Raw genomic sequence first — 26,183 nt, 5'->3', positions numbered from 1 at the left:
TCAGGATAAACCACACGCGAAACCTTGCGGTGCGTCTTGCCAGCATCTTTTATCTCGCACGCTTGGATAATTTCGGATCGGAGCTCTATCGAGAAGCATCCAAAGGGCGTTCTGCGGCGTCGTTATGAGGTGCGTTGCGTTTCTGGATCTTCGGGTCGACATGCAACTCATTCACACTAACACCCTTTATCATAGCTGACCACGGACGCTCTTGGCTGTTGTACAAGGGCTTATGGCGCCACAGCAGGATCCTTTCTTATGGGACGTCGATGCCGTCGTCGATGCCCTCTGTGTGGCTCCCAGTTCGTGGACCAAGGATCCTGTGTCCCTGGCTGCTAAGCTGAGGGAAGAGGAATTCGACGGCAAGACGCTCCTCACTTTCGCGGAGACATGTTCACGTCAAGAACTTATGGAGTGCCTCGGCATCCGCCTGGCCCGTCACAAAGTCTCACTTACTCAGAAGCTCGTTGACCTGTGCGACGAGAGCAAGCAGTATCGACAGTGGCTTTCTGCCTTCCGCAAGAAGACTTTGTTTGCCCTTGAGGATGACGAGCTCGTTGCGGATGAACCGGCGGCGAAGCCAACCAGCGAGCATCATGCGGGGACCCCGGACCACCAAGTCGCAACAGAGCACCCACCCTCTGAGAAATCTCCAGCCGAGTCACGTACGGACGGTGAAGTCACTGCTCGCAAACAACCCGCCCAAGGCCCCGAGCGCAAGCACATGCCTGCTGGGAAATCATCTAATGAGGCCTATGATACACAGGCACTGGTACCAACCGAGGATGAGCCGCCTCTGAAACGGAGACGAATGCAACCTATCAATCTGAGCCAGAAGCCTCAGACCTTGGGACTTCCCTGGGAGCGTCAGCCGGAATGGGCATATATCGGCACTGGTAGTATCTCATCTGACTTCATCAAGTCGACTCAGGGTAAGATAAGCACTCGGTTTCAGAGCTACGCAAACGGTGACTTTGCGACCCTGTTACCATTGCGCCTCCCTCCTGGTCGACGCATCGCCGTCCACCGTGTAATGAAGCGATTTTTATTCCATAACAGCAAAAAGGAGGCTCGTCTACGGAATGGAGAGGACGTCATGTCATCAACATCGTCTGAAGGAGACGAAGAGATCTTCGAAATGTCTGATCTGCCCTCTGAGCTGGACGAAGAAACTCTGAGGGAGATGGAAGAGGAGCGTATGGGAAACGAGGAGAACGAGAGGCTGATGGACTATCTGACCAGAGAACGAGTCAGGGAGATTCTGGACAGTGAAGTCGAGCGAATGACAGCCCAATGGAAGGACACAAAGCTTGCCCAACGCGAGCGACTAGCATACAAGCTGTGGACATCTGCTGCTCGCCGTGGGTCAAAAGCTGAGGAAGCTTTGCATGCGCGGTCGCAGGCCAAGTATTTTCACAACCGCATCCAGGCCTTGTCTGCTGAAATATTAGGCATGAAATGGCAGGTTGGGGACGAGGTCCAGTTCCAGGCTCAAATCCTTGAGCCCAGCTTGAAAGAAAAACTCCATGCACTCTGGCTGGCCGACACTTTGGAATCGAGAGTTCAGCCTCCCAAACCGCCTCCGGCTCCCCGGAAGCCGAAGGAACCCAAACCTAGTACAAACGATCCCGAGCTCTTGACAAGCAGCGACTATGAAGATGACCTGGATGACTTCATTGTCTCTGATCAAGACGATGCGCTTCCTGTGGAATGCGCCCCCAGGGTGAAGAGCACCGGGGGATGCATTTCCGTTGCGAAGGTCTCCGCAGAGGAAGCGGCCAAAGAGATGCTCCCGTCTGAGCAGAGACTACCTGATGACGGGGCTCCAGAAGAAGAGAGGTCCGCAGGGGGGGATCACGTGGATGAGATGGAAGGAATCGAACAGACATCCCCGGCCACCCCGATCAAGGCTGAGAAGCAGCGACATCCCCAGGTCGGGGCCACTCGGCCCGGTGGCAGGAGCGAGAGGCATGACGATATCAGCGATAGGATAGTGATTGATCTCACCTCACCGGGAAAGCCCCAGTCCCCCAAGCCCGAGGATCTCGAGAAGCTCGAGGCCGGGAAAAAGAAGGCTGATAAGGACAAGAATTCCGCACCTGGAGAGCCACCTTCCCTTGAGAGCTTGGGCACCTTGGAGGCAATATGCGCCGTCGACAGAGGTTTCTGGAATTCGCAAAACGATAGGTGGAGGCTGGTAATTTATATCCTAGGCAGGATTCAGTTCTTCCGCCGGTCTTGGATTCTGAAAACGCTCAACGATTTCTCAACTCAGGAAGTGTGGGACGACTTCGTCATCCCCTTCATTTCAGATCCCCCCACCAATGCAGCTCAGCTAGAGGGGTCAGATCAGGAAATGCTGAAAAGCGACATATGCCGCATTTTTCTCAGCTTTGTCAAGTGTAAGGCCCAAGGACAGAAGCGGATGATCTCGTTGAGCAGCCGGAATGCCAAAAAGATCCGAACTAGCCGGAATATCTGGTTTGACCCATTTTGTGCCTTCATAAAAGCAAGCGAGCCGATCTTCCCCCATGAGAGCCAGATCTATCGCGACCACGATATATCTGATGTGGATCTACCAGATGACGGCGACGAGCAAGGCGCTGGCTTGGAATCCACTCCCTCTCGCCAGGCGGCTGCAAGGGAAATAATCCGGAACAAGGACGCTGTCGACCTGCGAGAGCACGAGAAGAAACGTGCCGAGGAACAGGAAGCCCGCCGTAAGAGGCTGCAAGCTACACTGGCAGACTCAGGTCTCGTATCCCAGGACAAGTCGCGGTTGATCATCAACGACACTAAGGAGGAGGGCCAGTCCTTGATCTACGTCAATGACAATACCAGCAAGTCAATCAAGGACCACCAGGTCAAAGGGGTCCGGTTCCTGTGGAACCAAATCATACTCGACACTAAGCACCGCCACGGCTGCCTCCTGGCACACACCATGGGCCTCGGAAAGACGATGCAAGTCATCACATTTCTCGTCGCCGTTGCCGATGCTGCCAAGTCGTCGGACCCTTCGGTGGCATCTCAGATCCCCAAAGATCTTCGGACGTCGCAGACAATCGTGCTCTGTCCCTCTGGGCTTGTGGACAACTGGATGGACGAATTGCTGAAATGGGCACCGTCCGGGTCCCTGGGCCCCCTTACTCACCTGGATGCAGTGACCGAGGTCCCGCAGCGCCTTGCTATAGTCAGGCGATGGGCGGAGGTTGGCGGTGTACTTGTCATCGGATACAACATGCTCTTGAACGTCGCACAGGATGAGGAGGCGGAGAATATTTTACTCAACAGGCCGAGCATGGTCGTTGCTGACGAAGCACATAGGCTAAAGAATCGCGAGACCAAGTTGAACAGCATGTGCTCCAGGTTCAAGACAACAAGACGCATCGCGCTTACCGGATCACCACTCGCGAACAATGTCGAAGAGTACTATTCAATGATTGACTGGGTTTCACCCAACTTCCTGGGTCCGTTGTCGGAGTTTCGGGAAGTCTACGTCCGAGATATTCAAGCTGGGCTGGACCGCGACAGTCCCATATCAGACAGACGAAGAGCTCTGAAGGTGCTCCAAGTCTTGAAGGCGACAGTCGCCGCAAAAGTTGACAGGGCCACCATCAAGTCGTGCCTGGCCCACGACCTGCCCCCCAAGGCCGAGTTTGTGGTAACCCTGCCACCGACATCTATGCAGCGCACCTTGTACCAACTGTATCTTGGTGGGATCGCTAGGCCAACCCCTGACGATGAACTTGCGCGCGCTGGGGGTAAGACGGATCAGGCCAAGATCTTCAGCACCGTCAATAATCTGGGCTTGATCTGCAACCACCCTCGGTGCTTCCACGAGAAGTTGCTGGAGGTCAAGGCCTCGCCGGACAACCACCCCTCGTTCCCACACAGCATCATCTCGGCAGCCCTGCGGGAGACTAAGCGCACCGATAACATTGATCCGCTGCTGTCTCACAAAGTGCAGTACATGCTTCTCATTCTAGACCAGGCTCGTGCTGCGGGCGACAAGGTCCTCGTGTTTACGCATTCCCGCAACACGCTGAATTACCTCGAGAACCTCTTGAAGCTCCAGAAGCGAGCTGTGTGTCGTCTGGACGGCAGTACAAAGATAGACCAGAGACAGGAGAGGATTCGAGACTTCAACGCCGGTAGCCAGGAGGTCTACCTGATATCAACGACGGCGGGCGGTGTAGGCCTCAATATCCAGGGGGCCAACCGCATCGTCATCTTCGACTCGAAGTGGAACCCGGTGGACGAGCAGCAGGCTGTCGGGCGCGCGTACCGTATAGGGCAGAGGAAGACCGTCTTCGTCTACCATCTCGTCGTGGCGGGCACGTTCGAGGAGGCGATGCAGAGCAAGTCTGTATTCAAGACGCAGCTGGCCTCGCGTGTCGTCGACAAGAAGAACCCGATTGCGTGGGGTCAGAGGCACGCCAGCCTCCTGGGGCCCATCAAAGATGTCCGCCAAGAGGACCTGAGCATCTTTGTGGGCAAGGACCGCATCCTCGACAGCCTGATCCAGCACCCACCCGGCGGCTCGCGCATCACCAAGATCGTCTCGACCGACACGTTCGAGGAGGAGGACGAGGACACCAACCTGACGGCTCAGGAGCAGCGCGAAGCACAGGACCTGGTACGCCTCAACAAGCTCAGGTGGGAGAATCCCGCAGAGTACGAGAGGATGACGGGGACGCGTGCAAGCTACGAGCGGCCGCCGCCGCCACCAATGACGAGGCCAGCGGCGGCAACAGCATGGTTAGCCCCATTTCGGCCTACACAGACGACAACGGCGGGCCCGACACCGAAGCCGCTGTCGTCGGCCAGCCCGATGCCGTCGACCAACCCGACACCCAGGCCTGCGGTGATACCAGAGGTGGCATCTGCGCTGCTGCCGAAGCCGGCGCCGATGGCGATCCCGACAACAGATTCCGCATCCACGGCAGGTACCAAGGGCTCCCCCATTCATCTTACGACGACGACGGCGACGACGACGACGATGACGACGACGACGGCGCTGCCGCCGCGACCGCCGAGCACCCAGACAGAGAACCCCAACGCTGTGAATTCCAGGTATCAACAGGACAGCAGGGCACCGGTTCACGAATCGGTCGCTCCGACTCCGGTACGAACCCCATCACCCAACCAAGCGCAATAAATTTGCAACTGCACGTAACAAAACAAATCCAAAAGAAGAAGAAAAACCAGAACCATCCTTTCTAAGAGGTGACTAAGCAGACTTCTGGCCGGGTCCCGGCGCCTCCATTACCCGTCGCGGGAGCCAACACCTTCTTCGGACAGCATCAACGGGATGGAGGTGGGCACAGCAGCTCACAGGGAGGTGACAGCGGCAATGGCAGTGCAGCAGCAGCAGCAGCAGCATCAACAGCAGCAGGGGGCGGAGGAGAAGGCGGGAGGCCGATATTCAACCAGCCGTCAAACGCCAGCCGGCTATACTTCAAGAAGACAGCACAGGAAGCAGCATCGAGGTTGAAGGGCGCGCCGGAGCTACAAGGACGGGACCCGGCAGGAATGGTGACGTCGGTGATGTGGGAGGTGGACAAGGTCCGCAAGGCAATGGCAGAGGGTTTCCTCCCCGACGATCAGCAGTGGCGCACCCTGAACGAGATGATGACCAGAGACCGATTCGCCCTTGCCGTCTTCTCCGGCCTCCTCTCGCCGCCGCTCCTGGCTACTGCTCCTGGCGATCAGCTCCGGCTGCGTGCCAAGGTGCTCGATGGTCTTAGCAAGGACGACTTCACGAAGCAGCTGACAGATCCGCCGATGAGTGGGCCGCAATTCAGTCTGCGGCTGTTTCTGACCGTATATGAGCCCGAGAAGAGGGCCTGAGCGTGAGCGAGTAAAAGAGAGAGAGAGGGGGGGAGGGGAGGGGGGTGCGAGAAGTTACTCAAGGCCTTAAAATTTCTCTTGTATCATTGCATATCACCACTTGGGCACTATGACGAAACGGTAAGGGGATCCAAGATCAGCGAGGAGTTCCCATGTTTTGCTTTTTTCTTTTTTTTTTCAAAGTTGGCTAGGCGTTGAAGGGGGGGGGCATGAGAGATGTATGGACAAGTCGGGTTGGGGAGTCATTTCTCTGAATCTTTCTTCTTCTACGTCTTATCTTGATAGTATAGCCCTCTTTTATTGAGAGTAATTGAATGTATCATGTGGAAAGGTGATGTGGAATTGTCATTACATGGCCTAGTATTACTCGAAAGAGTCAAGTTTTCACACATTCTAGCCTCATCCCCGTAAGAAGGATTGATTCTTACCGTAGAATTAATCAGGAGAAGTCGTACGATTGATGGACGGTTAATGACGGAGCACCAGCAGTGATGGTAGCTGTCGAAGATGTATCCGTAAGTGAGAGAAAGAGAGAGGAGGGGTAGTATAGGGTAAGTAACAGAAGAAGTAGTGAGAAGAAACAGTTCTAGTCATGGGAGCTGAGAGATATCTTCAAACAAAAGTCTGCAATAACAATGACAAGTAACATCAACATGAGGGCTGAGTCGATTTAAAAGCAAGAAATTGGTGGATAAAACGGTTAGAGCGGATTGGCGCATGCCCGAGGCCTCGAAGATCGGATTCCAAATTGGCGGTGTTGAGGAAAGATGGACCAATAAAGGAACGGCCGAATGTCAGGAAAAAGGAGGTACGTATTCTTTTTTTGTCCCTTTACTTTTTTTTTTCCCTCTCTTTTCTACGGATATTAATACGGGAGTACAGACAGTAATGATACATTCAGTCATGTACTTTCTCTCTCCACCTTCCATTTTTTTCCGCAGGAGACAGACACCAGTACAAGTAGAGTGAGGAGGGCCCTGTAGATAATAGTGGAGGGAGGGGGAGGGGGAGGGGGCCCTTGGAACCATTGGAGGGGTGGAGAGTCTCATCGGAAGTCGGAGAGAGAGAGAGAGAGAGCCCATCAAGGGCCTGGAAAGGGTGTCCCCATTGCCCCAGAGGGCGAAGAAAAAAATGGGACGGTGTGTTCGAGAACCGGTCATCTTTAGTAGAAAGAAATATTATTCCTCCTTCTTCCTCTCTCTCTCTCTCTCTCTTTTTTTTTTCTTCTCGTACCAACGCTGCTTCAATCCTCATCATCATCACCAATTGCACACCCAAGATAGGACAAAAAGAAAAGAAGAGAATACACCTTCAACTTGACCTGGGCTGACCATGGAACAAGTCATTCGCCAATCCAAGGCCATGTGCCCCTTCCTCAAGACGGCCTCGCCCGCCACTCTGAGGGCCCTCTCGACCTCGTCGCGCCCCAAGGCCGTCACCGCTCCCGCTGCTCCGGCTGCCGGCTCGTCGCCCTGCGGGGGGAGGATGTCGAACCTGCAGGTACTGGCCAACCGCTGCCCCGTCATGGGGAGGGCCATGGCCGTCCAGGTGTCCAAGCACGGGGCGGCCGCCGGGCTGCGCGCCATGTCGTCGACCTCGCCGGCCTCGGCCTCGGCCTCGACCTCTCGCCTCAGGGCCGCCGGGGTACGGGCCGCCAGGATGCACACGAGCAGCAAGCACGGAGCCAGGGCCGTCGACTCGCCCGTCATCGACCGCAACCACTCCCCGCCCGCCGCTACAGGTGCCTCCTCGCCCCTCACCTCGGCCGACGGCTGCCGGTCGGCCGCCAAGTTCGACTACGAGGCCTTCTACAAGGGCGAGCTGGACAAGAAGCACAAGGACAGGTCGTACCGGTACTTCAACAACATCAACCGTCTGGCCAAGAGCTTCCCCCGCGCCCACATGGCTACCAAGGACGACTGCGTCACCGTCTGGTGCGCCAACGACTACCTGGGCATGGGCCGCAACTCGCGCGTCCTCGACAGGATGCACGAGACGCTCGACGAGTACGGCGCCGGCGCCGGCGGCACCAGGAACATCTCGGGCCACAACCAGCACGCCGTCAAGCTCGAGGCCACCCTGGCCAGGCTGCACGCCAAGGAGGCCGCCCTCGTCTTCAGCTCGTGCTACGTCGCCAACGACACCACCATGGCCACGCTGGGGGGCAAGCTGCCCGACGCCGTCTACCTGTCCGACAGCCTCAACCACGCCTCCATGATCCAGGGCATCCGCCACTCGGGCGCCAAGAAGATGGTCTTCAAGCACAACGACGTCGCCGACCTCGAGGCCAAGCTGGCGTCGCTGCCGCTGCACGTGCCCAAGATCATCGCCTTCGAGTCCGTCTACAGCATGTGCGGCTCCGTCGGCCCCATCGAGGAGATCTGCGACCTGGCCGACAAGTACGGTGCCATCACCTTCCTCGATGAGGTCCACGCCGTCGGCATGTACGGACCCCACGGCGCCGGCGTGGCCGAGCACCTTGACTGGGAGGCCCACAAGCAGGGCAGGCCCGAGGGCACCGTCATGGACCGCATCGACATCATCACGGGCACCCTGGGCAAGGCCTACGGCTGCGTCGGCGGGTACATTGCCGGCAGCGCCAAGTTCGTCGACATGATCCGCTCGCTCGCCCCCGGCTTCATCTTCACCACTACCCTGCCCCCCGCCACCATGGCCGGCGCCAACGAGTCCATCGAGTACCAGATGGGGTACGACGGAGACCGCCGCCTGCAGCAGCTCCACACGCGCGCCGTCAAGGAGGAGCTCGAGGAGCGCGACATCCCCGTCATCCCCAACCCCTCCCACATCATCCCCATCCTGGTCGGCAACGCCGAACTGGCCAAGCAGGCCTCGGATATGCTCCTCAACGACTACCGCATCTACGTCCAGTCCATCAACTTTCCCACCGTCCCCGTCGGCCAGGAGCGCCTCCGCATCACCCCCACCCCCGGCCACACCAGGGAGCACCGCGACGAGCTCGTCCGCGCCGTCGACGAGATCTGGACCCGCCTCGGCATCAAGCGCACCTCTGACTGGGCCGCCGAGGGTGGCTTCATCGGTGTCGGCGAGGCCGGCGCCCCCGAGGTCCAGCCCCTCTGGACCAACGTCCAGCTCGGCATCGAGAAGGCCGCCCAGGAGATTAGCGTCTCTGCCGGCCAGGGCGCCAGCCCCCGCCGTCTGACCGAGGCTCTCCTCGAGCGCGAGGGCGCCGCCGGCCGCATCGCCACGGCTACCGCATAGATTGGATCTGTCTCGTCGGATCTTGCTCTTCTGCCCTCGGTGATGGGAAGGTCAAAGAACAGATGCTTTTCCAATGAAAAGAATACCTTTCCCACCTTTCTTTTACATTCTACCATACCTATTTACCACTCTATATTTTTTTTTTCCATTTTCCGCCTTTGCCACTGTAGAGTATACGACTGACGATTGCTTGGATACGTTCATCGCGCGCCGTTCGTTTCAGAGTCCTTGGCAAAGAGGAATATTCGGAAGCAAACAAATGACAAATTCTCGTTTGAGGAGTCTTACTCTACAGGACTTTACAAAGAAACATTCGTTCCTTGCCATATTGCCCTTTGTGATGTTGCTGATAATACTTCCAGTACTACTAGGTCTTAGTAAAGACAAGCAACTCGGAAAAAACTTGAACCGGCGGACCGGATTATGTATTTCCGGATTACACGCCAAACCGTCACGAGGCCGACGGAGAGACGGACCAATTTTAGCCCTCCGCTCCGGTCCACCTCACTTGGTTGGACTCGTACCATAGATTAAGACGACGATCATATGCGGGATTCATTATTTCTTTCTGTTCACATGTTCCAGATTCTCGATTGCAATGTCCACTTGTTTCCCAATGTCGTCGTCAGTTTGTATGTTACGGAGATCCAATCGACAGATACAAGTGCTGCCTTGACCGGACTGCCATGACGGGCAATATGAAGCGAACGCTGGCCTGCGTGGCTTGCGCCAAGGCAAAGTCCAGGTGTATACCGGGACCAGAGGCGCAAGGGAAATGTGAGAGGTAAGAACTGCACGGTAACTGCATCGCCCGAAACTGTGTCGTGTCGGATGCTTTGTGCGGTGCAAAATGAGCTGATTCGTGATTAGATGCCACCGTCTATGCAGGGAGTGTATCCCGCGGGCACCGGTACCGCCGCGACGACGGAATCCCACCCGCCAATCTGTACTCTCACAGCTGGAGAGGCGTCTACGCGTTCTCGAGGGGGCGAGGGCCGTGGCTACCGCCCCCGGCGGCGCGGCACCGTCCAGGGAGAAGCAGGGCAACAACCAGACCAGCGTCACCGCATCTCTATGTACACATTCCGTGACATGGCCGCCGTCGTCGTCATCTACATCGCCCACACCCGCACCCGCGCCAGCGTCCCGCAACCCCTGCCATCACCACACTCATCACCTTCTCACCGGCTCGTTCATGCAGCACATATTCGCCTGGGAGAAGACGACCTCGCCCTGGCCTAGCAAGGAAACAGTAGCGGCTGCATCGTCGTCAGCTGCATCGCCGGCATCGTCGGCAGCGGTAGCAGCGCCGGTAAGGAGAGAACCGCTGCCAGCATCACGAGATTCAATGTGGCCTACCCTGGACGAGTCAGAGCTCCTCCTGGAAAAGTACAACACCCTCATGGCGCACCTGCTGCCATTTGTCGTCATACCGAGGGACATGAGTGCCGCCGAGATGAAGAGGGAGAGACCGTTCCTCTACAAGGCCGTCATGATGGCAGCTTGCTTCCTGAATGGGACGCGGCACAGGAGTCTCGGCGGGGAGCTTCTGGGTGATGTCGTGCGTGCGGCCATGTTTGAGTGTGTGAGGAGTTGCGATCTCCTGCAGGCTATGTTGGTACTTATTTCCTGGTGGGTGTCTCTCTCCTCTCTATACCATCTTGCTTTTTTTTTCTAGTGGCTTTTTTCATCCTCTTTTCATTCTCCCCCCCCCCTTGAAAACCGCCCGTCCACCAGTTTATACTGACATGAGGTAACAGGTTTCATCTAAAGAGCCCCGTGTTGATGAACATGCTGTTCCTGGCGAGATCGACATGCCTCAGTCTCGGACTGGGTGGGCAGGCCCTGGCGCAGAACGCCAATCTAGATCATCTAAGGGCATATGCTGGGACATATTACCTAAATACATTGTGAGCTTGACCCAACACACCTTTCCTCTCGTATATCCTGAAATGTACAGGGCTAATCGATGCCGTGCGCGCGTGTAGAGTCCTGACTACTAACAAAAACACAGAGGTTCTGATGAGCACGTCATTCCTCGAAAACTCATGCGGCATCCTTGAAGCAGCCAAGCAGCACGAATCCGACGAGTACCTCGTCAAGCTTGTGCGCGCCCAGCTGATAGCCCAGTCCATTTCGCTCACGCTGGCTCACGGGCCGGGCGCCCAGCAGCCTATGCAGCTTCCCATCACCATCGTCGTACGGTCATTCCAGGACCGGATCAACGCTCTGAGACAGTCACTTACACCAAAAATCGGGGAGGATCGTACGTTTTCGTCCCTTGCTCTCACCCCCCTCCCTACCTACCTCCTGAAAATATATATCCACCTACCTCGGTGTATATCGTATGCACAGGCGTAGACATGTAAACAGCCAAGCTAACTCTGACACTGCCCTCAGCCATCTTACAAAGCCTCCTGTCCGTCGCCGAGATCCTCCTGACAGAGTGGGCAGCCTCGGACCGGCTCTGCAACGAGACCGTCCTGCCCCCGACCGACCGCCTCGCCCTCCTCTGGTCGTGCGTCTGCTCCCTACGGGACTTCTTCGCCACCCGTCTCCGCCTGTGGGATGACTCCGAACGCCCGCCCTTCCTGGCCATGCACAGCTCCGACCTGGCCTACGCCCTCCTCACGGGCATGCGCATCATCACCCTCCGTCTTCCGGGGTGGAACCTGGAGCACATCGAGCGCGAGCTGACCTTCTCCAACATAATGGATAGCGTCGTGTCCCACCTGGGCGATCTGGCCGAGACCAGGCGCAGAGGCACCTCCTCCACGGCACTGCTTTCGTGGCGTCGACAGCTGCAGCAGCAGCAGCAGAAGGAGAAGCAGCAGGACAGTGGCTCTGGCGACAGTGACGGCAACGCATGCCGTCAGAAAGAAGGCGGCGGCAGCGCTCTTGCGGACAAGCCTTCCGATCCTATAGAGGGCTTGCTGAAGCTGTGCATCGCTCTGAGAAGTCGGGTCCGCGCCGAAATGGCCAGGGCATTGGCTGATTGTAAGGCCCGGAGCCAGTCTTGGCCTCCCGATCAGCAGCAGCAGCAGCAGCAGCAGCAGCAACAGCAACGGCAGACCCCCGCGAGCCTGGCAGCCATGGAAGCCCTTGGGCCCCCTCATCCTGTCCCGCCCGGGGGTGTCGATGGTGACAGTTTCATGGTTGATGTGGATGATACTGTTTTACGAGACTACATCAGCGATGCTTTCTGGAGTGGCACTGGCGATCTCGATGATTTTCTGCTTTACGAGTATTAACGACACATACGGACATCAGGCCACGACAGTATAGCTCTTCCTTTTTTCTCTCCCCAGTGTGTAATGACACGCGGGAATAAGGTGATGTGTAAATGGCAACGTGCTCGGTCCAGGGTTTTTTCTTGAATATAACAACATGCAGGTACCGTACCACAGATAGGAACGTCACGGCGCATCATTCCTGCAGCGCAAACACATACTAATGCCCTCGTAGTGCCGTACATGATATGTCATTGGCTGTCTTCCAATATATCCTCTACCCCCTTCCTGTCCCCTAGTCGACGTGTACGATTACGAAAAGGCCCAGAAGGGTAGTCCTTTTCCCGGCATGCAAAACCGCCTATCGCTCCTTTTGGTACGACGTAATGTTTCTCATACTCCCCGTCCCCCGCACATGCTCACCTCGGAGCCGCGCCGGCTATAGCCCGGGGCGCGTGTCCGGTTCTGTTCCTCTGCCTTCCCAGATGGAAACCCTATCACAAATATATAGTGACCAGGTCAGGGACAGATTCCTGTTTCTCCAGCCGCCACCCCGCAAGACGGGGGAATGAAAAAAAACACGGGTGCGGATCCGAACTCGTAGATCCAAAGTGATATTCGCAGAGACAATTCTTCTTATCGTTCCTGTGCGGTGGAGAGAGCGGTTCCCGTCTGCGGTTCCGCAACAGCCGCAACAGCCGCCCGCCCGCTCTCCGCACCTTCGTCCCTTTTACATGAGACTCCGAGAACTTGGGGCTTTCTAGACGGATTACTACTGCGTGAGCGGCCATAGGCCCAGACAGCCTCGGGATGGGGCACAACGTGGGTAGTGAATTCGCTTCGTGGGGCTCTTGGCTAGGACTTTTCTTCTCTGCCTCTTCTCTTTCCGGAACAGGATGCACCGGTGCCCCGGGGAGGGGGTATTGATTGGCTTTCTTGAAACGGTAATCGTTCTCGCGTACATACTCGTGCTGGCTGGCCAGGCCCCAACGCTACTCGTGGTTCTCCGCAAGGCTGTTCATGTGCCGATTTTGCGCAGTGGGCACTATCAATCCCACAGGTTATCACAGGGACCTGTAGTAGTTACGGAGCCCTGAGTCAACAGTCAATTGGAACGTCCCGCATGGTTGGTCGGGGTTGTCGTCGGCTACATGCCATTAAAACAACACCGGGCCACCGGAACGGAGTCTGCTGGTTTTGTGGGATTTGAGCGGCACACACCGTCAACGGCAGGAAAAATTGAATTGTTCTCGGTAATCATAGGGATATTCCTTGGTTGTAATTTTCAAGAACGACGTCTTGCTGTTTTATACTTTTCTTGTTCTTTCGGCTCATGGTTGTGACAGTTGCCTATGCCTCTGGGACATCAATGACTCGTATCTTGACCATGGTCAACCACCTCATGTCACCGTCAGAGGTGGCCTTCCTGATGGCGTACAGCTCGTCAATGAAGGCGGGAACAAATGTCCCGGGTCCGCGAACATCGGCCCTCACGGCCGCCATCTCGGCTGCTACACCAAACATGGCAGTACCCGCAACGGCCGCAACCAGGGTGTCGGCCGGGTATGCTGCAATCATAGCACTTACTGTAGTGCCGAGTGTGCAGCCAGTCCCCGTAACCATACCCAGCAGCTCGTGACCGTTGTCTACACGAATCGTCCTCTTTCCGTCACTCAGTATGTCGGTCACACCTGTCAGGAGGGTGACACAGGGGGTGTGAGCACGGGCGAGGTCGCGGGCTAACTGGGCCTTCTGTGCAAGATTGAGATCCGACGAGGAGTCAACCCCTCGCTGGGTGACCGAGACGCCGTGGAGAGTCAGAAGTTCGCCCTCGTTACCCTTGATGACGGTAAAATGCCCGGATGAGAGGAGGGTCTTGACGGCGCCGCGACGGACGGCAGTAGCACCGGCTCTGAGAAATGCCAACTTGTCAGCAACGCCAACTCGTGTAATATGATGGGCCTTCCTATTATGTGGGGCCGAAGCCGAAAGCACGTACCCAACAGGGTCAAGGAGGACGGGTCGTCCAGCCTCATTGTACGCCTTGAGAGCCCGTGCGTAGTTCTTGAGTCCGTCGGGCGTTACGGTGCCCATGTTAATGACAAGAGCCCCGCCAAGCTTAGCCAGGTCGGGCGCTTCCTCGGCGTAGTTGGCCATGATGGGGCTGGCTCCAACGGCGAGCCCAACATTGGCTGCAAAATTTTGAACCACCTACGGGAGGGTCACTCGTATTAGTTTTTTTTTTTTTTTTCCAATTTTTTTCTTCATTTCTCTTCCTTGATTCTCTCATTTTTCGGTTGCCAGTTATATGTGACGCGCAAAGTTGGCAGTTGTTGCGGCTGTTTCCAAGAATGCTGCAATTCAAAAGCAAAAGACTTATAATAGAGGAACTCACCAGATTGGTCATGTTGTGTGACAGGGGTGTCTTATCCGCAACTGCACGTACCACATCTGGAACTTTGGCTGAGATGACCTGGCCGGCCAGGTCCCTTGCGGCAGCGGCCGGATCCTCGGCAGCAACAATGGCACTGACAATGGCGATGCCATCGAGAGCCTTGCGCGGAGATACACTCTGGGACATGACTTGACGCGCATTGGACGTGTTGACGCCCCCAATACAGACTGTCTGGATGGACCCATGTCCAGCCGAGACAAGTGCGCTAAGGATTGAACTAACTCCGCCCGGGCCGATGATAGATTTTGTGTCTTTTTTCGTGGACGTGGCATAGACAGTACCGATGCCCAGGTAGTCAGCTCCAGCGGCGGCAGCCTTTTTGGCCTCATCGACAGTGCTAGCTGTGACACCGATAATCTTGTTGTCACCGAGCAGCTTCTTAGCCCTCTGGAATTCTGCGTTGTCGCCCTCGAGATCAGTCACGTATGTCCCAGAGCTGTCAAGTATCATTCGTTCTCGCACGGGTATCAGAGTCTCTCTGTCTCTCTCTACTCACCCATGTCATCCTGGCCAATGTGGACACCCTCGCATTCGACCTCGACGGCCACATCGACGTGGTCGTTGATTAGCAGGGGCACACCATATCTCTTGGTGACATCGTGGAGCTTCTTTGCTGTATCCACGACCACATCCCTGGGACTATGCTTGTCGCGGTACTGGACGCATGTGACGCCACCTTGCAGAGAGGCCTCGACGACCTGGCAGAGGTCCTTGTCGCCGAGAATGGCGGGTGTCGAGTCCGTCACCAGGTAGAGGCTGTAGTCGACCGAAGGCTTCGCCATTGTGTGTTCAGCGCCCTTTTCTTGCAAGACTGGTATTGCTCTCAATACGTCGGACTCACTATCCCTACTCGTCGTATGTACTGACGGGGGTGAGATGAGAGAATGGAATGAGTGGTATTAGTGAGGCTGCCTAAGGCTAAGAGGCCGACGTTCGGACCACCTGGAGGAGGGGCAAGAAAAAAAAAAAAAAAAAAAACAGTGTACAGAGTACGTACCTGTATATTGTGTACCCTTTCGCGTGCTATGCAAATTCAGGGGTGGCCAGCCGAGGATGGAAAAAAACGGGGAGGTGAAAAGATGCACGGAAAAAAAGAAGAAAACAAAGTGCTATTATACGTATATGATAGCAACGCTGGGGATAATTTGCAATGACCCAATGATACAGATGGATAGCTAATCCTCATTATCTCTGTCGTTCAAAACTCTTGAGGTCATCGTCGTTCTTGTCTGGGGGAGGGGGTATGGCTTGCCTTTTTTCCCGCTGTTGACCAGGATGACCTCATCGATTGGGAGGTATTACTAGCGCAATAAATAATAAGGTAGGTGCGGTTTTATTACCGCTCCTGCCAAAAGAAGGCAGAGAAAAAAACAGCCCGTCACAACCACCTGCTCGACAAAAGGAAGGAAGTGAATCCTCGACACGAACGGAAAGAGCGATCGCAACTCGGTTGACGAGACTCTTCTCTTCTTGTCAGTATTTCTTTCTCTTTGCTTCAGATTATATCATCTTGTTCGTTGAAGCCTTGATGATATTATATTACCTGTATCAGGACAGTACACCTGACGACCCCTGCTGCGACTCCTGCCGCGAATGCATGCCAACTCTATCCTTGTCGCACGCGGCACTCCTGCATTTGTTTTCTTCCTCTCTCTCGCAGAGCCGCATGGCCCATGGATAGATTTTACTCCCGGTGCTCATGACCCACCGATCCACTGCTCATCGAGCTAAGGGTCCCGAGATATAAATTGGGTCCTCCGTACTCCGATATAACCCGCTTCGAGTGGTCCTGAGCTCCGGTATTCGCACTCTTGTGAAGAATCTTCATGGGCCGCTTGTCGGATTATTGGCCTCACCGACCTAGCAATGACCCCCTTAAAGTGGATGTCACTGATTGATAATGTGGGTAGAGCCGCATCGCAATTATCCGTACTAGCTTAAGCTCGACTCCTTCTCTTTCTCTCTTTTTTTCTGGTTTTTTTTTTCTTTATTTTTTTTCCCGCCTCCCTCCTTTCTCCCTTGCGAACTTCCTAGAAGCAGTCTGATGACATCAGCGCGTGTGTAAGACACCAAGGGTGCTCCTGATACTCGAACGTTGGAAAACTGGTCTGGGAAGTTCTCTTTTCTTTCCTAAACAAAACAGCCTTCGCCAAAAAGGAGATCAGCCGTTCGCCATGCCTATGCTGGCGTCGTCACGAGTCGAGTCGCGCATCCTGCCGCGCCTCGCACAGGTTCCCAAGTGCCTGGCTGCCCACCAGGCTCAGGCTCGCCGTGTGCGGTGGGCAAGCACAAGTATGTCAACTCTTATCTCTCAGAGAAAATTCTGATACAGATCCTGACTTCCCCTCCAGCAGATGGTGATAAGCCCCAGAGGGAGCGCGTCGTCATCCTCGGCTCGGGATGGGCTGGCTACGCCCTCGGCCGCACGCTGTCGCCGAAAACGAGTGACCGTGTCATCGTCTCGCCTCGCTCCCACTTCGTCTTCACCCCTCTGCTAGCCGGAACAGCCGTCGGTACTCTCGAATTCCGAACTGCCGTCGAGCCCGTCCGCCGCCTCGGCTTGTCCGAATTCCATCAGGCTTGGGTCAATGACATAGACTTTGATCGTCGTGTCGTCCGTATCCAGCCCAACACCCGTGACGATGTCACCTCTCGCACAGGCAACGCGCCTACTGCCGTCGACGACGAGAGCCAGTACGAGGTTCCTTACGACAAGCTCGTCGTGGCTGTCGGTTGCTCCAGCCAGACCTTCAACATCGAGGGTGTTCGCGAGCACGCCTCGTTCCTGCGCGACGTCGGTGATGCCCGCGCCATCCGTCTGCGCGTCCTCCAGGCCTTCGAGAAGGCTGCTATTCCCACAGCTACGGAGAAGAGGAGGAAGAAGCTCCTCCACTTTGCCGTCGTCGGCGGTGGCCCTACTGGTATCGAGTTCTCTGCCGAGCTGCACGACCTGGTGCACGAAGACATTGCTCGCCTGTACCCTCACCTGATCCCCTATGTCCGCATCACCGTCTACGACATTGCGCCCAAGGTGCTGCCTATGTTCGACCGCAAGCTTGCCGACTATGCCACCGAGACCTTTAGCCGCCAGGGCATCCGTATCAAGACCCAGCACGCCATGCAGCGCCTACGCAAGGAGGACGACTTCCTCATGATGCGCTTCGCCCAGGAGCCTGAGGAGATCCCCGCCAGCGTCGTCGTATGGAGCACCGGTCTGACCCAGAACCCCCTGCTCAAGAAGCTTCACGAGAAGCATATCGGCGAGAGTGGCACCACGACGCTCGCCCGTGACCCCAGGACTGGCGGTATCATTGTCGACAGACACCTCCGCGTGCAGATCCAGGATGGCCCCGACGGCAAGAACAGGCGTACCCTACCCGACGTCTACGCTATCGGCGACTGCTCCGTGATCGAGGACTCGAGGCTGCCCCCCACGGCCCAGGTTGCTAACCAGCAGGCTATCTACCTCGGAAAGCGCCTTAACAAGGGCGACCACGATGAGGTCCCCTTCCGCTTCCGTAACCTCGGCGTCATGGCCTACATCGGTGGCTGGCGCGCCATCCACCAGAGCAGCGCCGACGAGCTGGCTGGTCGCGCCGCCTGGGTCCTCTGGCGCACTGCCTACCTCACCCGCAGCATGAGTCTGCGTAACAAGATACTCGTCCCCGTGTACTGGTGCATTAATTGGCTCTTTGGCCGTGACATTTCGAGGTTCTAAACCAAATCCTCGACGCTCAAAACAACAAACCAACAAATTCAACCCCTCGAACCCCCCCCCCCCCCCCCCCCCTCTCCCTCCTCCCGACATGTTTCATGGTGTTCCTTCCCCCCCACTCGCAGTCCAGGGCACCAAACCCATTATATCTAGACATGTGGACTGCGAGACATGGCGTATGAAGTGGAAGAACGAAAAGTTATAGACTGGGGTAGGAGATTACATGTAATAGAAAGCTTTTCTTTTTGTTTGGATAGATTTCATACCATAGGAGCCTGGCCGAGGCCGATTCCGATGTACTTCAGCTCTATCAGCCCCGAGACACGACCCCGTCACCATCTACAGCATAGCAACAATGTTTATATACGTTATATTTGACCACTTGTCTCCCGCGGTTGTACCCTGTACCTGTAGTCGTATCCTGCTACACTAGTGAAGCGATCGAAGTCGTCTCAGTGAGCTGGGCGTTGGGCGTTTTAGGGTGGACTGATTGATAAGTAGAGTCAGTTGCGTGTGTATCGAAACGGATGAGAGGAAGGAAGAGGACGAAGAAACGCGGCCACGAGAACATGAATCGGATGCTGCAGCCCTGTTGGTCAGATACGAATTGCTCCATAACAGTACGGATATAGGACTCGTAGTATTAACACCGAGAAAGCCGACAGCTGAAGGTTTACCATCTTTACGGGTAGCATGTATAGACAATTGACCCGAACTGTAATCAGTCTGGGAGACTCTTTTTGATCATCATCCCGCCCGCCATGGAGGCTCAGTGCCAACTGGTTGGCAACACCTGAGGCGAAAGAAAGTAACAATTGGCGCCAAGGGGAAGCGAGGGATTCCAGCATGGGACAATGCTTGCTAGCTTCGTCGTCATATTGCATTACTTGACTATGGCTCTGCAGACGTACGCATATCCGAATCCGAGACCGTTGCTACTACAAGACGTAAAGGGTCGCCGTGGATGTTGAATCAGGTTGACCATGTTGACGATCCATTCCCAAGACACAGGTCAGGTCGTCTTCCTAAAACCCACAAACATCCGCACAGAGATGGCTTCCTGCGCCGACGAGAAAAGACGAGCTCCTGCCCCACCCTTTGAGGCCTCGTTGGGTCAGGGCCAGCCTCCCCCGGAATACAATCACCCCGGCCCGAGCCCCACAGCCGTCGGTCTCAGGAGCGGCGACTACCGCCGACATCCAGCTGGGCGGCTACGCGGAGGGTGCGCGGTCTGTGGCAGAGGTCTACGTAGAGAAGGACAAGAGGGGCACCGGCTAAGACGGCAGCGGTGCCGTCGCCACCCTGTCCACGGGCGAGCACGTGGGCGTCCTGCACAGCGAAGCGGGGGGACAAGGGCCGCCGATGCCCGGTGGCCCGTTGACATGGTCGTCAGCTGGGAGTGGCGCAAGGTCTGAGTGATGACTTCATGGCTATTGCCATCTTGTTCATATGGTGCACATTGTCGATTTCTCCACGGTGAACCACGCTTCCACCGTCGAGGGTGTATTGGATTATGCACTAGGTGGCGGGCTTACGCGAATAAGCCCGGGGGTTTAACCTCATGTACAGATGAGATTGAAGAGCGTGGTGTCGTGTGCAATGCATGACGAATATGTCAAAACTAAATTCCATCCAAACTCCCTACCAAGAAAACAACATTGGTGGATCAGACAAACAGGTGTAATACTACTCTAATGTAGCGATATGGGGAAAATATGCAAAGTACTATGTCAATCGCTTTTCTTCCATCAACCTCACAAACCTTACTGCAACATGGCGTCCAGGCTCTCCCCAAGAACTCCCTCTATCTTGACGATCCACCTGTGCGTCTCTCGCTCCACCTCCTCGTCGTCGTCCTGCTGCAGCTCGCTGATGCGGGGCAGCATCTCGTGCAGCATGGCCAGCCACTCCTCTCCTAGCCTATCGGTGAGGGCCTGCTCGCACTTGACGGCCGCGAGGCGCACCTCACGCTGCTCCGACTTGAGGTGCTTGAGCAGAGCAGCGTTGAGCTCCTTCTGGTGGGACTGCGAGTCGGCCGCGGCGGCAAGCTCCACCACGGTCGGCACCAGGTCCTCCTCGACGCCGGACAGAGCCGTGGGCGCGTGCAAGAACTGCTTCATGAGGACGGGGGCCACGGCACCAAAGTGCGCCGGCGCCTGCCAGAAGTCGTCCTGGTCGTTCTCGAAGCTGCGGGACAGCGTCGCCAGCACGCGGGCCCACAGCTTCTGCTGCTCCGCCTCCGCACCGGTACCTAGCTTGGTCCCCTCCAGGATCTTCACCGCGTCGTCGACAACGTACGTCGAGTAATTGGTCACAATCGACTTGAGGTTGCCAAAGAAGGTCTCCAGGAAGCCGTACACGCTGTACTGCCGAAGGGAGCGACCCGTCTTGTCGCTCTTAGTCAGGCCCGCCTCTGCGCTCTCCACAATCTGTACAAATATGGGGCGGAACGACGCGTCGTTGAGCTTGTAGATCATCTTGAGCGTCTTCTCGTACACGTTGGCCTCGATGGCACTGATGCGGCTCAGAGCCTTCTCGTCATCCGCCTCGCCCTGGCTGTTCTTCAGCCTACGCAGGTCGAGGGCCTTGATGATGAGAGTTGTCAGGATGGACGAATTCTTAGCAATGGTGGACTTGGAGTGCTTGTCGATCGAAAGACCCAGGATGTCCAGGTGCTCGGCCATGGCCTGATACGTAAGTTAGTCTTCACCGATCTAGCGCGAGGAAGGGGGGGGGGGGCGGATGTGGAATATATCTTACCTTGTAGCCAGTAACCACGGTCTTTTCCCAAGTCCTCTCGAAGCTGGCGAAGATCTCTTTGGCCTCGAGCTGCTTGGCAAGGACCTGGAGGCAGCTGGTGCGGCTGTCGTCCGTGTCCTCGGAGAGGCCGGCCTCGGCCGACGTGCCCGAGATATCGAGGATGCGGTCCACGTACGGCGACAGCATATACGGCAGATGCTCGGCCAGGGAGCTGACGAAGCCGTAGCAGGCAGAGTGCAGCTCGTCATCCGGCTCATCGTCACCCTTCTGGATGCTGGAGCTAAGATACTCCATGGCGCGGGGGATAGCGATGGGGAGGACAGGGACGACGGCATCCTGGAGGACGTCGACGAGCGACGTGAGGCACAGGAGGGCCATTACACGCAGGCGCCTGTCGACTTGGCCGAGGCAGTGCTCTCCGGCAATGGTCTCGGCGGCGGCAACGACGGCCTCGATATCCTTCTTGCCGTACTTCTCGGCAATCTTGTCGACGCAGGTGACGGCCGTGTGCTTGTAGCGCATGTCGGGCGACTCGCGGATCGTGGCTGTAAGCTGGGGAAGGAAGGCCAGGAGGGCGGTGCGCGACGCGGCGTCCGTGTTGCTCTCCTTGTCCACGCGAACCTCGAGGGCACGGAGCACCTTTTGGCGGAGACCCATATCGGGACGGTCTAAAAGGTTCTCGACAGCCTTGATGAACTCGCCAATGGATAGCAAGTTTAGGAGGTTGGATAGGGCAGCCCCGCAGCGCGAGTGCAGGTTCTTGTTGGCCTTGACGGTCTCAGCCAGCAGAAGGATGTTCTCAAGAAGCGTCGCGTATAGCGAGCGAATTTCGGCGACCTCCATGTCGTCGCGGTCGACCAGCTCCGAGATTTGCTCCTTGAGTTTCTTACCAGACAGGAAAATAGGGAAAGCCGACAGCTGGCGCAGAGCAATCTGCTCCACGTCCTTGTCCGAGTCCTCGGAGATGCCCAGCAGCACAAACGAGATGCCGGGCTTGGAGCGGAACAGGTCCGAGATAAGGTTCAGCAGTTTGACCAGGGTCTCCATCTGCACTTCCACCGAGAAGTGGTTGACTAGCTCGTGAGTGAACTGCAGCAGCGCATCACTGGCGCCGTAGCGGTCGACGAGCATGCTGACTAGGGCGTAGAGGAACTCGTTGGGGCCCAGGGTCTCAACCAGCGCCAGGAACAGATCCATGCGCCTGTGGGCGGGAATGTGCTCGTAAGCCGTTGTGAAGCTCACGAGGATCTCGGACGCACCCGCAACGGGGCTCTTCTTGCCTTGACGCAGCGAGGCTATAAGCGGCGGGACCACCTCCTTGATGGTCTGGGACACCACGTGAGCCGAGTAGTCGTCGCTCTGGCGTAGAACCGACGTGCCCATGAATGTGAAGATGGGCATAACGCTGTGCAGGACTAGGCTGGGTGCCGTCGTGGCGAAGCTGGCAATGAGGAGCAGGGCGGCGTTCTGAACTACAGGGCTGGACGACTTCTGGATGCAGCTAACGAGCAGGTCACCATAGCCACCCGAGGCCGAGATCTTGAGGTTCTTGTTCGCCTTGTACGCGGGCATCATAGCGAGCAGACTGCGCAGAATGAGGTTCTGCAAATAGCCGAGCTCAGAGCCGACAACTGTCCTGAAGTGCTGCAGCTCCGACAGGGCAGTGAAGAGACCACCCATCAGCTCCGGATGGCTAACGGGGTCCGAGTTCTCCACGAGCTGCAGGACAAAGGTGATCCGGCGCAGCGCCAGACTCAGCTCTGGGCTGACCTGCGTGATCAGGCCGCGGTTGGCCTCACCGGAGCTTGTGCGACGGCGCTTGTTAGGCGGCGGCTCCGTAATCATCTTGGTGCCCGTCTTGATGGAGTCGACGAAGGCCGATAGAATGCCAGTCGTCAGGGGCACGTTCTGCAGCAGATCGGCCGCCTCGGCAGGAACGGTGGCAGAAGAAGCCTCGCCGCTGCCGCTGACAGGTGCAGGCTCCTGGGAGATGGCTAGGAGCTGCTCGGCTACCATGAACTTGACATCGTCCTTGAGGGAGGGCCACATTTTCCTCAGGCGGGCAAAGACAGCCTGCACCAGGCCATCCCTCTCGCGCTTGGTGGGGTCCTTGATGAACTCAAGGATGTACTCAAGCCCGTCGACATCGTTGGGCACGATAATCTCGACAAAACGGGCGTTGATGGCAGCCTTGTCGAGGTGCTCAGCCTCGCACAGTCGCGGGGCCTCGTCTTTGTCGAGGTTTGCCCACCACTGGAGAGCGGGCAGGAGGACCTTGGTACGGCTCGTGCCGGCCACGCCTCGGGCTTCGTTGAGGAACCGGAGGAGCCTGTCCTTGACGAGGAGCAGCGGGGTAGAGACGGTGTGAGAGGCAAAGAAAGACAGGAGTGAGGACCGGGCTGACCCGGAGATGTGGTCCTTCTTCTCGATGCTGGGATCCGGCGTCTTATGGTACTTTCCCGTGGCGACAAAGGTGGCGCAGATGGCTGAGACGTGGGCGGGGTCGATGATGCACTCCTCCAGAGATGGGAGGATCTGCAGGTGAAGCAGCTTGGCGGCGAGGTCGGCCCCGATGGCGGTAAAGGCGTTACCTTTACCGTACAAGCTACCGGCACCCCAGGTGTTGGAGCCTTTGAGGATGGCTGGGGAATACGAGTTGGCGACCACAGTAGCAAGAGCAGCAGCGACTTGACGAACACGCCTCGACGGGTCGCCCAGGGCGGCGATGCAGTAGGGGATCAGGGCCTGCACATCTGTTTTGATATCACTCTCGGCCTTAAGGCGGTTCTTGGCCGTCTCCAGGGCAGCAGCGCGTGCGAGGGCCGGGTAGGGACCACACCATATCCTGATGAAGAAGCTGAAGTAGGTGCAGTCCTTGAGGGCCGTCTTGTGGTTTAGCTTGGGGCTCTTGTCGAGCTTTTCGAGCAGTGGTGAATCATGCGCCTGTTCTGACACGATGGAGAAGAACAGGTGGCTGAATTCGTCAAAGATCTCATCGGGCTTAGAGATCAAGCACGATGACAATCCTTCTTTCCGCTTCGACAGGTCGCCGATGATGGCATCGAAGTCCTTGGGTGGTGCAGGCTTAGCGTCGCCGTTGATCTCGGAGGCGTCATCGGGAATGTTGGCCGGGAGCTTCCTCGATCGGAAGGACAGGTCCAGCTTCATCTCGAGCTCCTCGATGTCAAAATCGACCTCTTTAATGATGGACTGGATAATGTCGCCTGACTGACCAGGAGTTTGGGACAGAGAAATCAAGGCGGAGCCGAGATCGCGACGCAGAGCGCCATCCTTGTCGTTGGAGTCTTCTAGCTTGAGGGCTGTGAGGAGGAGCGACTTGAAAATGACGGCAATCTGCTTGTCCCTCAAGATGCGGGTGCCAAGAATGACCATGATGGTCGGAAGACCCCTCGAGTCTCCCTTCTTGGAGAAGCGCTCGATCAGGGCCAGACAGAGTCCGTTGGCGAGCTTGTCGACCCTGCGCTCCTGGCCAATCTCGACAAGAAGAGGACCAATGTTGGATACCTTGAGCAGCGCCTTGGTGACCTTTCCGCTCATCTGCTTGGCCGAGCGGTGCTGGGCCATGATAGCCAGGCAGACCAGTCCGGGGCGCGTGGTATCGACGGTCCAGCCGAGGACCGTCTGCTCCATAAAAGCCGTGACGGCGACGTCTTCCAGGTTTCCCTTGGAGACGAAGACGACCAGGGCCATGTATGCGGCGATCTGCAGAGTCGGTACCTTTTTCATAACGAGGGCCTCGGCAAATATCGGGCCGAGCCTGTGAAGCAAAGCCTGGTCGTTCTCGCTCTGGATGGCAGCACGACCCGACTTTGTGCGGTCGAGGATGCCGCTGATGGACTCGGTCAGAAGCCCGCCCCAGAAGGAGATGAGGGCAGGGTGCTGCAGCTGCAGGCGGCAGGACTCGAGAGTGTACTCGGACACATCGGTCAAGAAGGAGGGGTGGTGGACAGCTTGGTGGACAAAAATGTTGCGTGGGGGCGACGTAAGAGATCGGATATACGGGTCGAGGAAACGGAATCCTTGGGGGATCCGTGCCGGTAAGATGGACAACAGCGTCGCGAACGCAGGGATAGAGTGATAGGGGAGGAATGTGTGGAGCAGAGACGCCGTGTTCTCCTCGTGAATCCTACATGAAAACGCTCGGTCAGTACTGGTAACAATGCGCTACAGCCGTCGACGGGTTGAGCCGCTTACCGGAAGCGACGAATGAGCCACTCAATGGCCTTTATGGCAGGCATGAGCCTCAAACGGCCGCCAGCCAGGCGCAGGAAGGCATCTACCTGACGGTCGAGCTCCTCATTCTCAGCCGCGGTGAGCTGGGTGCGGTCTTGATTCTGGCTCTCCTCGCTGAAGATTGTGTGTTGGAATCGTGCGAAGCGGGCGTCTAGGTGGCACAGATCCTCAAAGCCCTGGTGGCACGTCGTATAGAGGGACTGATAGCTCTGTGAGGCGGCGACGCGAGGCTCCCAGATCAGCGACTTGGAGTGGGCTGCCTTTTGTGCCTTGACATTGAGGCTTGACTTGGAGTTGGCGGCAACCTGCGCCAACTGGGCAGCGAGCGAGGTTGCCATGACTCTTTTTGACTGATCCGCTGAGGAGAAGGGATATATATACAGTCGGTTGGAGTTCGCCAATTGGGCGGGCGTCAAATCCTTGTCTTTTATTTTGAGCGAGGCTAGCAACAAAGAAAAAATTGAAGCCTTGACGATCAACTAAATTGTTCTGCGCAGGAAATTTTTTGTCGGAGATCATAGTCAGACTTCTTTATCGATAAAGAGCGATGATTTAAGTGGAGACCCGTTCCAACTCGGCGTGTTGGTGCCTCTCAATATTATCAAACAATTTTTTGTATACTTTCGTCTGAACGGATGATTGTCAGTTTATCGAAATGTACTCTCATTCATTCTCTGTA

At 56.6% G+C, this 26,183-nt stretch overlaps 6 protein-coding genes across 6 annotated transcripts; 4 read left to right on the top strand and 2 right to left on the bottom strand.

Annotated features, from left to right (window-relative positions):
• Positions 1-232: 232 nt before the first annotated feature.
• On the top strand, positions 233-5,850 carry GMORB2_2209 (Superfamily II DNA or RNA helicase, SNF2 family; the record flags this gene model as incomplete). The annotated part of the gene is made up of 6 exons (XM_035464189.1): positions 233-968; positions 1,119-2,197; positions 2,276-3,654; positions 3,727-4,636; positions 4,705-5,125; positions 5,531-5,850. The coding sequence occupies 6 exons, from the start codon at positions 233-235 to the stop codon at positions 5,848-5,850; spliced, it is 4,845 nt and encodes a 1,614-aa protein (XP_035319899.1).
• A 1,332-nt stretch (positions 5,851-7,182) lies between these two features.
• Positions 7,183-9,090, top strand: GMORB2_2208 (5-aminolevulinate synthase; the record flags this gene model as incomplete). Its single annotated transcript, XM_035464188.1, has 1 exon — positions 7,183-9,090. The coding sequence occupies one exon, from the start codon at positions 7,183-7,185 to the stop codon at positions 9,088-9,090; it is 1,908 nt and encodes a 635-aa protein (XP_035319898.1).
• Positions 9,091-9,776: 686 nt separating this feature from the next.
• On the top strand, positions 9,777-12,341 carry GMORB2_2207 (GAL4; the record flags this gene model as incomplete). The annotated part of the gene is made up of 6 exons (XM_035464187.1): positions 9,777-9,874; positions 9,979-10,708; positions 10,851-11,064; positions 11,105-11,356; positions 11,491-11,813; positions 12,030-12,341. The coding sequence occupies 6 exons, from the start codon at positions 9,777-9,779 to the stop codon at positions 12,339-12,341; spliced, it is 1,929 nt and encodes a 642-aa protein (XP_035319897.1).
• Positions 12,342-13,670: 1,329 nt separating this feature from the next.
• GMORB2_2206 (thiamine-phosphate diphosphorylase / hydroxyethylthiazole kinase) lies at positions 13,671-15,557 on the bottom strand (the record flags this gene model as incomplete). Its single annotated transcript, XM_035464186.1, has 3 exons — positions 13,671-14,531; positions 14,716-15,170; positions 15,272-15,557. 3 exons carry the CDS (start codon positions 15,555-15,557, stop codon positions 13,671-13,673), a joined length of 1,602 nt encoding a protein of 533 aa, XP_035319896.1.
• A 1,392-nt stretch (positions 15,558-16,949) lies between these two features.
• On the top strand, positions 16,950-18,493 carry GMORB2_2205 (NADH dehydrogenase; the record flags this gene model as incomplete). The annotated part of the gene is made up of 2 exons (XM_035464185.1): positions 16,950-17,067; positions 17,130-18,493. 2 exons carry the CDS (start codon positions 16,950-16,952, stop codon positions 18,491-18,493), a joined length of 1,482 nt encoding a protein of 493 aa, XP_035319895.1.
• A 1,760-nt stretch (positions 18,494-20,253) lies between these two features.
• On the bottom strand, positions 20,254-25,842 carry GMORB2_2204 (U3 small nucleolar RNA-associated protein 10; the record flags this gene model as incomplete). The annotated part of the gene is made up of 3 exons (XM_035464184.1): positions 20,254-21,177; positions 21,251-25,397; positions 25,466-25,842. 3 exons carry the CDS (start codon positions 25,840-25,842, stop codon positions 20,254-20,256), a joined length of 5,448 nt encoding a protein of 1,815 aa, XP_035319894.1.
• Positions 25,843-26,183: the final 341 nt, after the last annotated feature.

Source organism: Geosmithia morbida, assembly GCF_012550715.1.
Source record: "Geosmithia morbida isolate 1262 chromosome Unknown scaffold_12, whole genome shotgun sequence".
In the NCBI taxonomy this organism is placed as follows: domain Eukaryota; kingdom Fungi; phylum Ascomycota; class Sordariomycetes; order Hypocreales; family Bionectriaceae; genus Geosmithia; species Geosmithia morbida.
The sequence above is the reverse complement of the archived record's forward strand: the minus strand, read 5'-3'. Positions and strand labels throughout refer to the sequence as shown.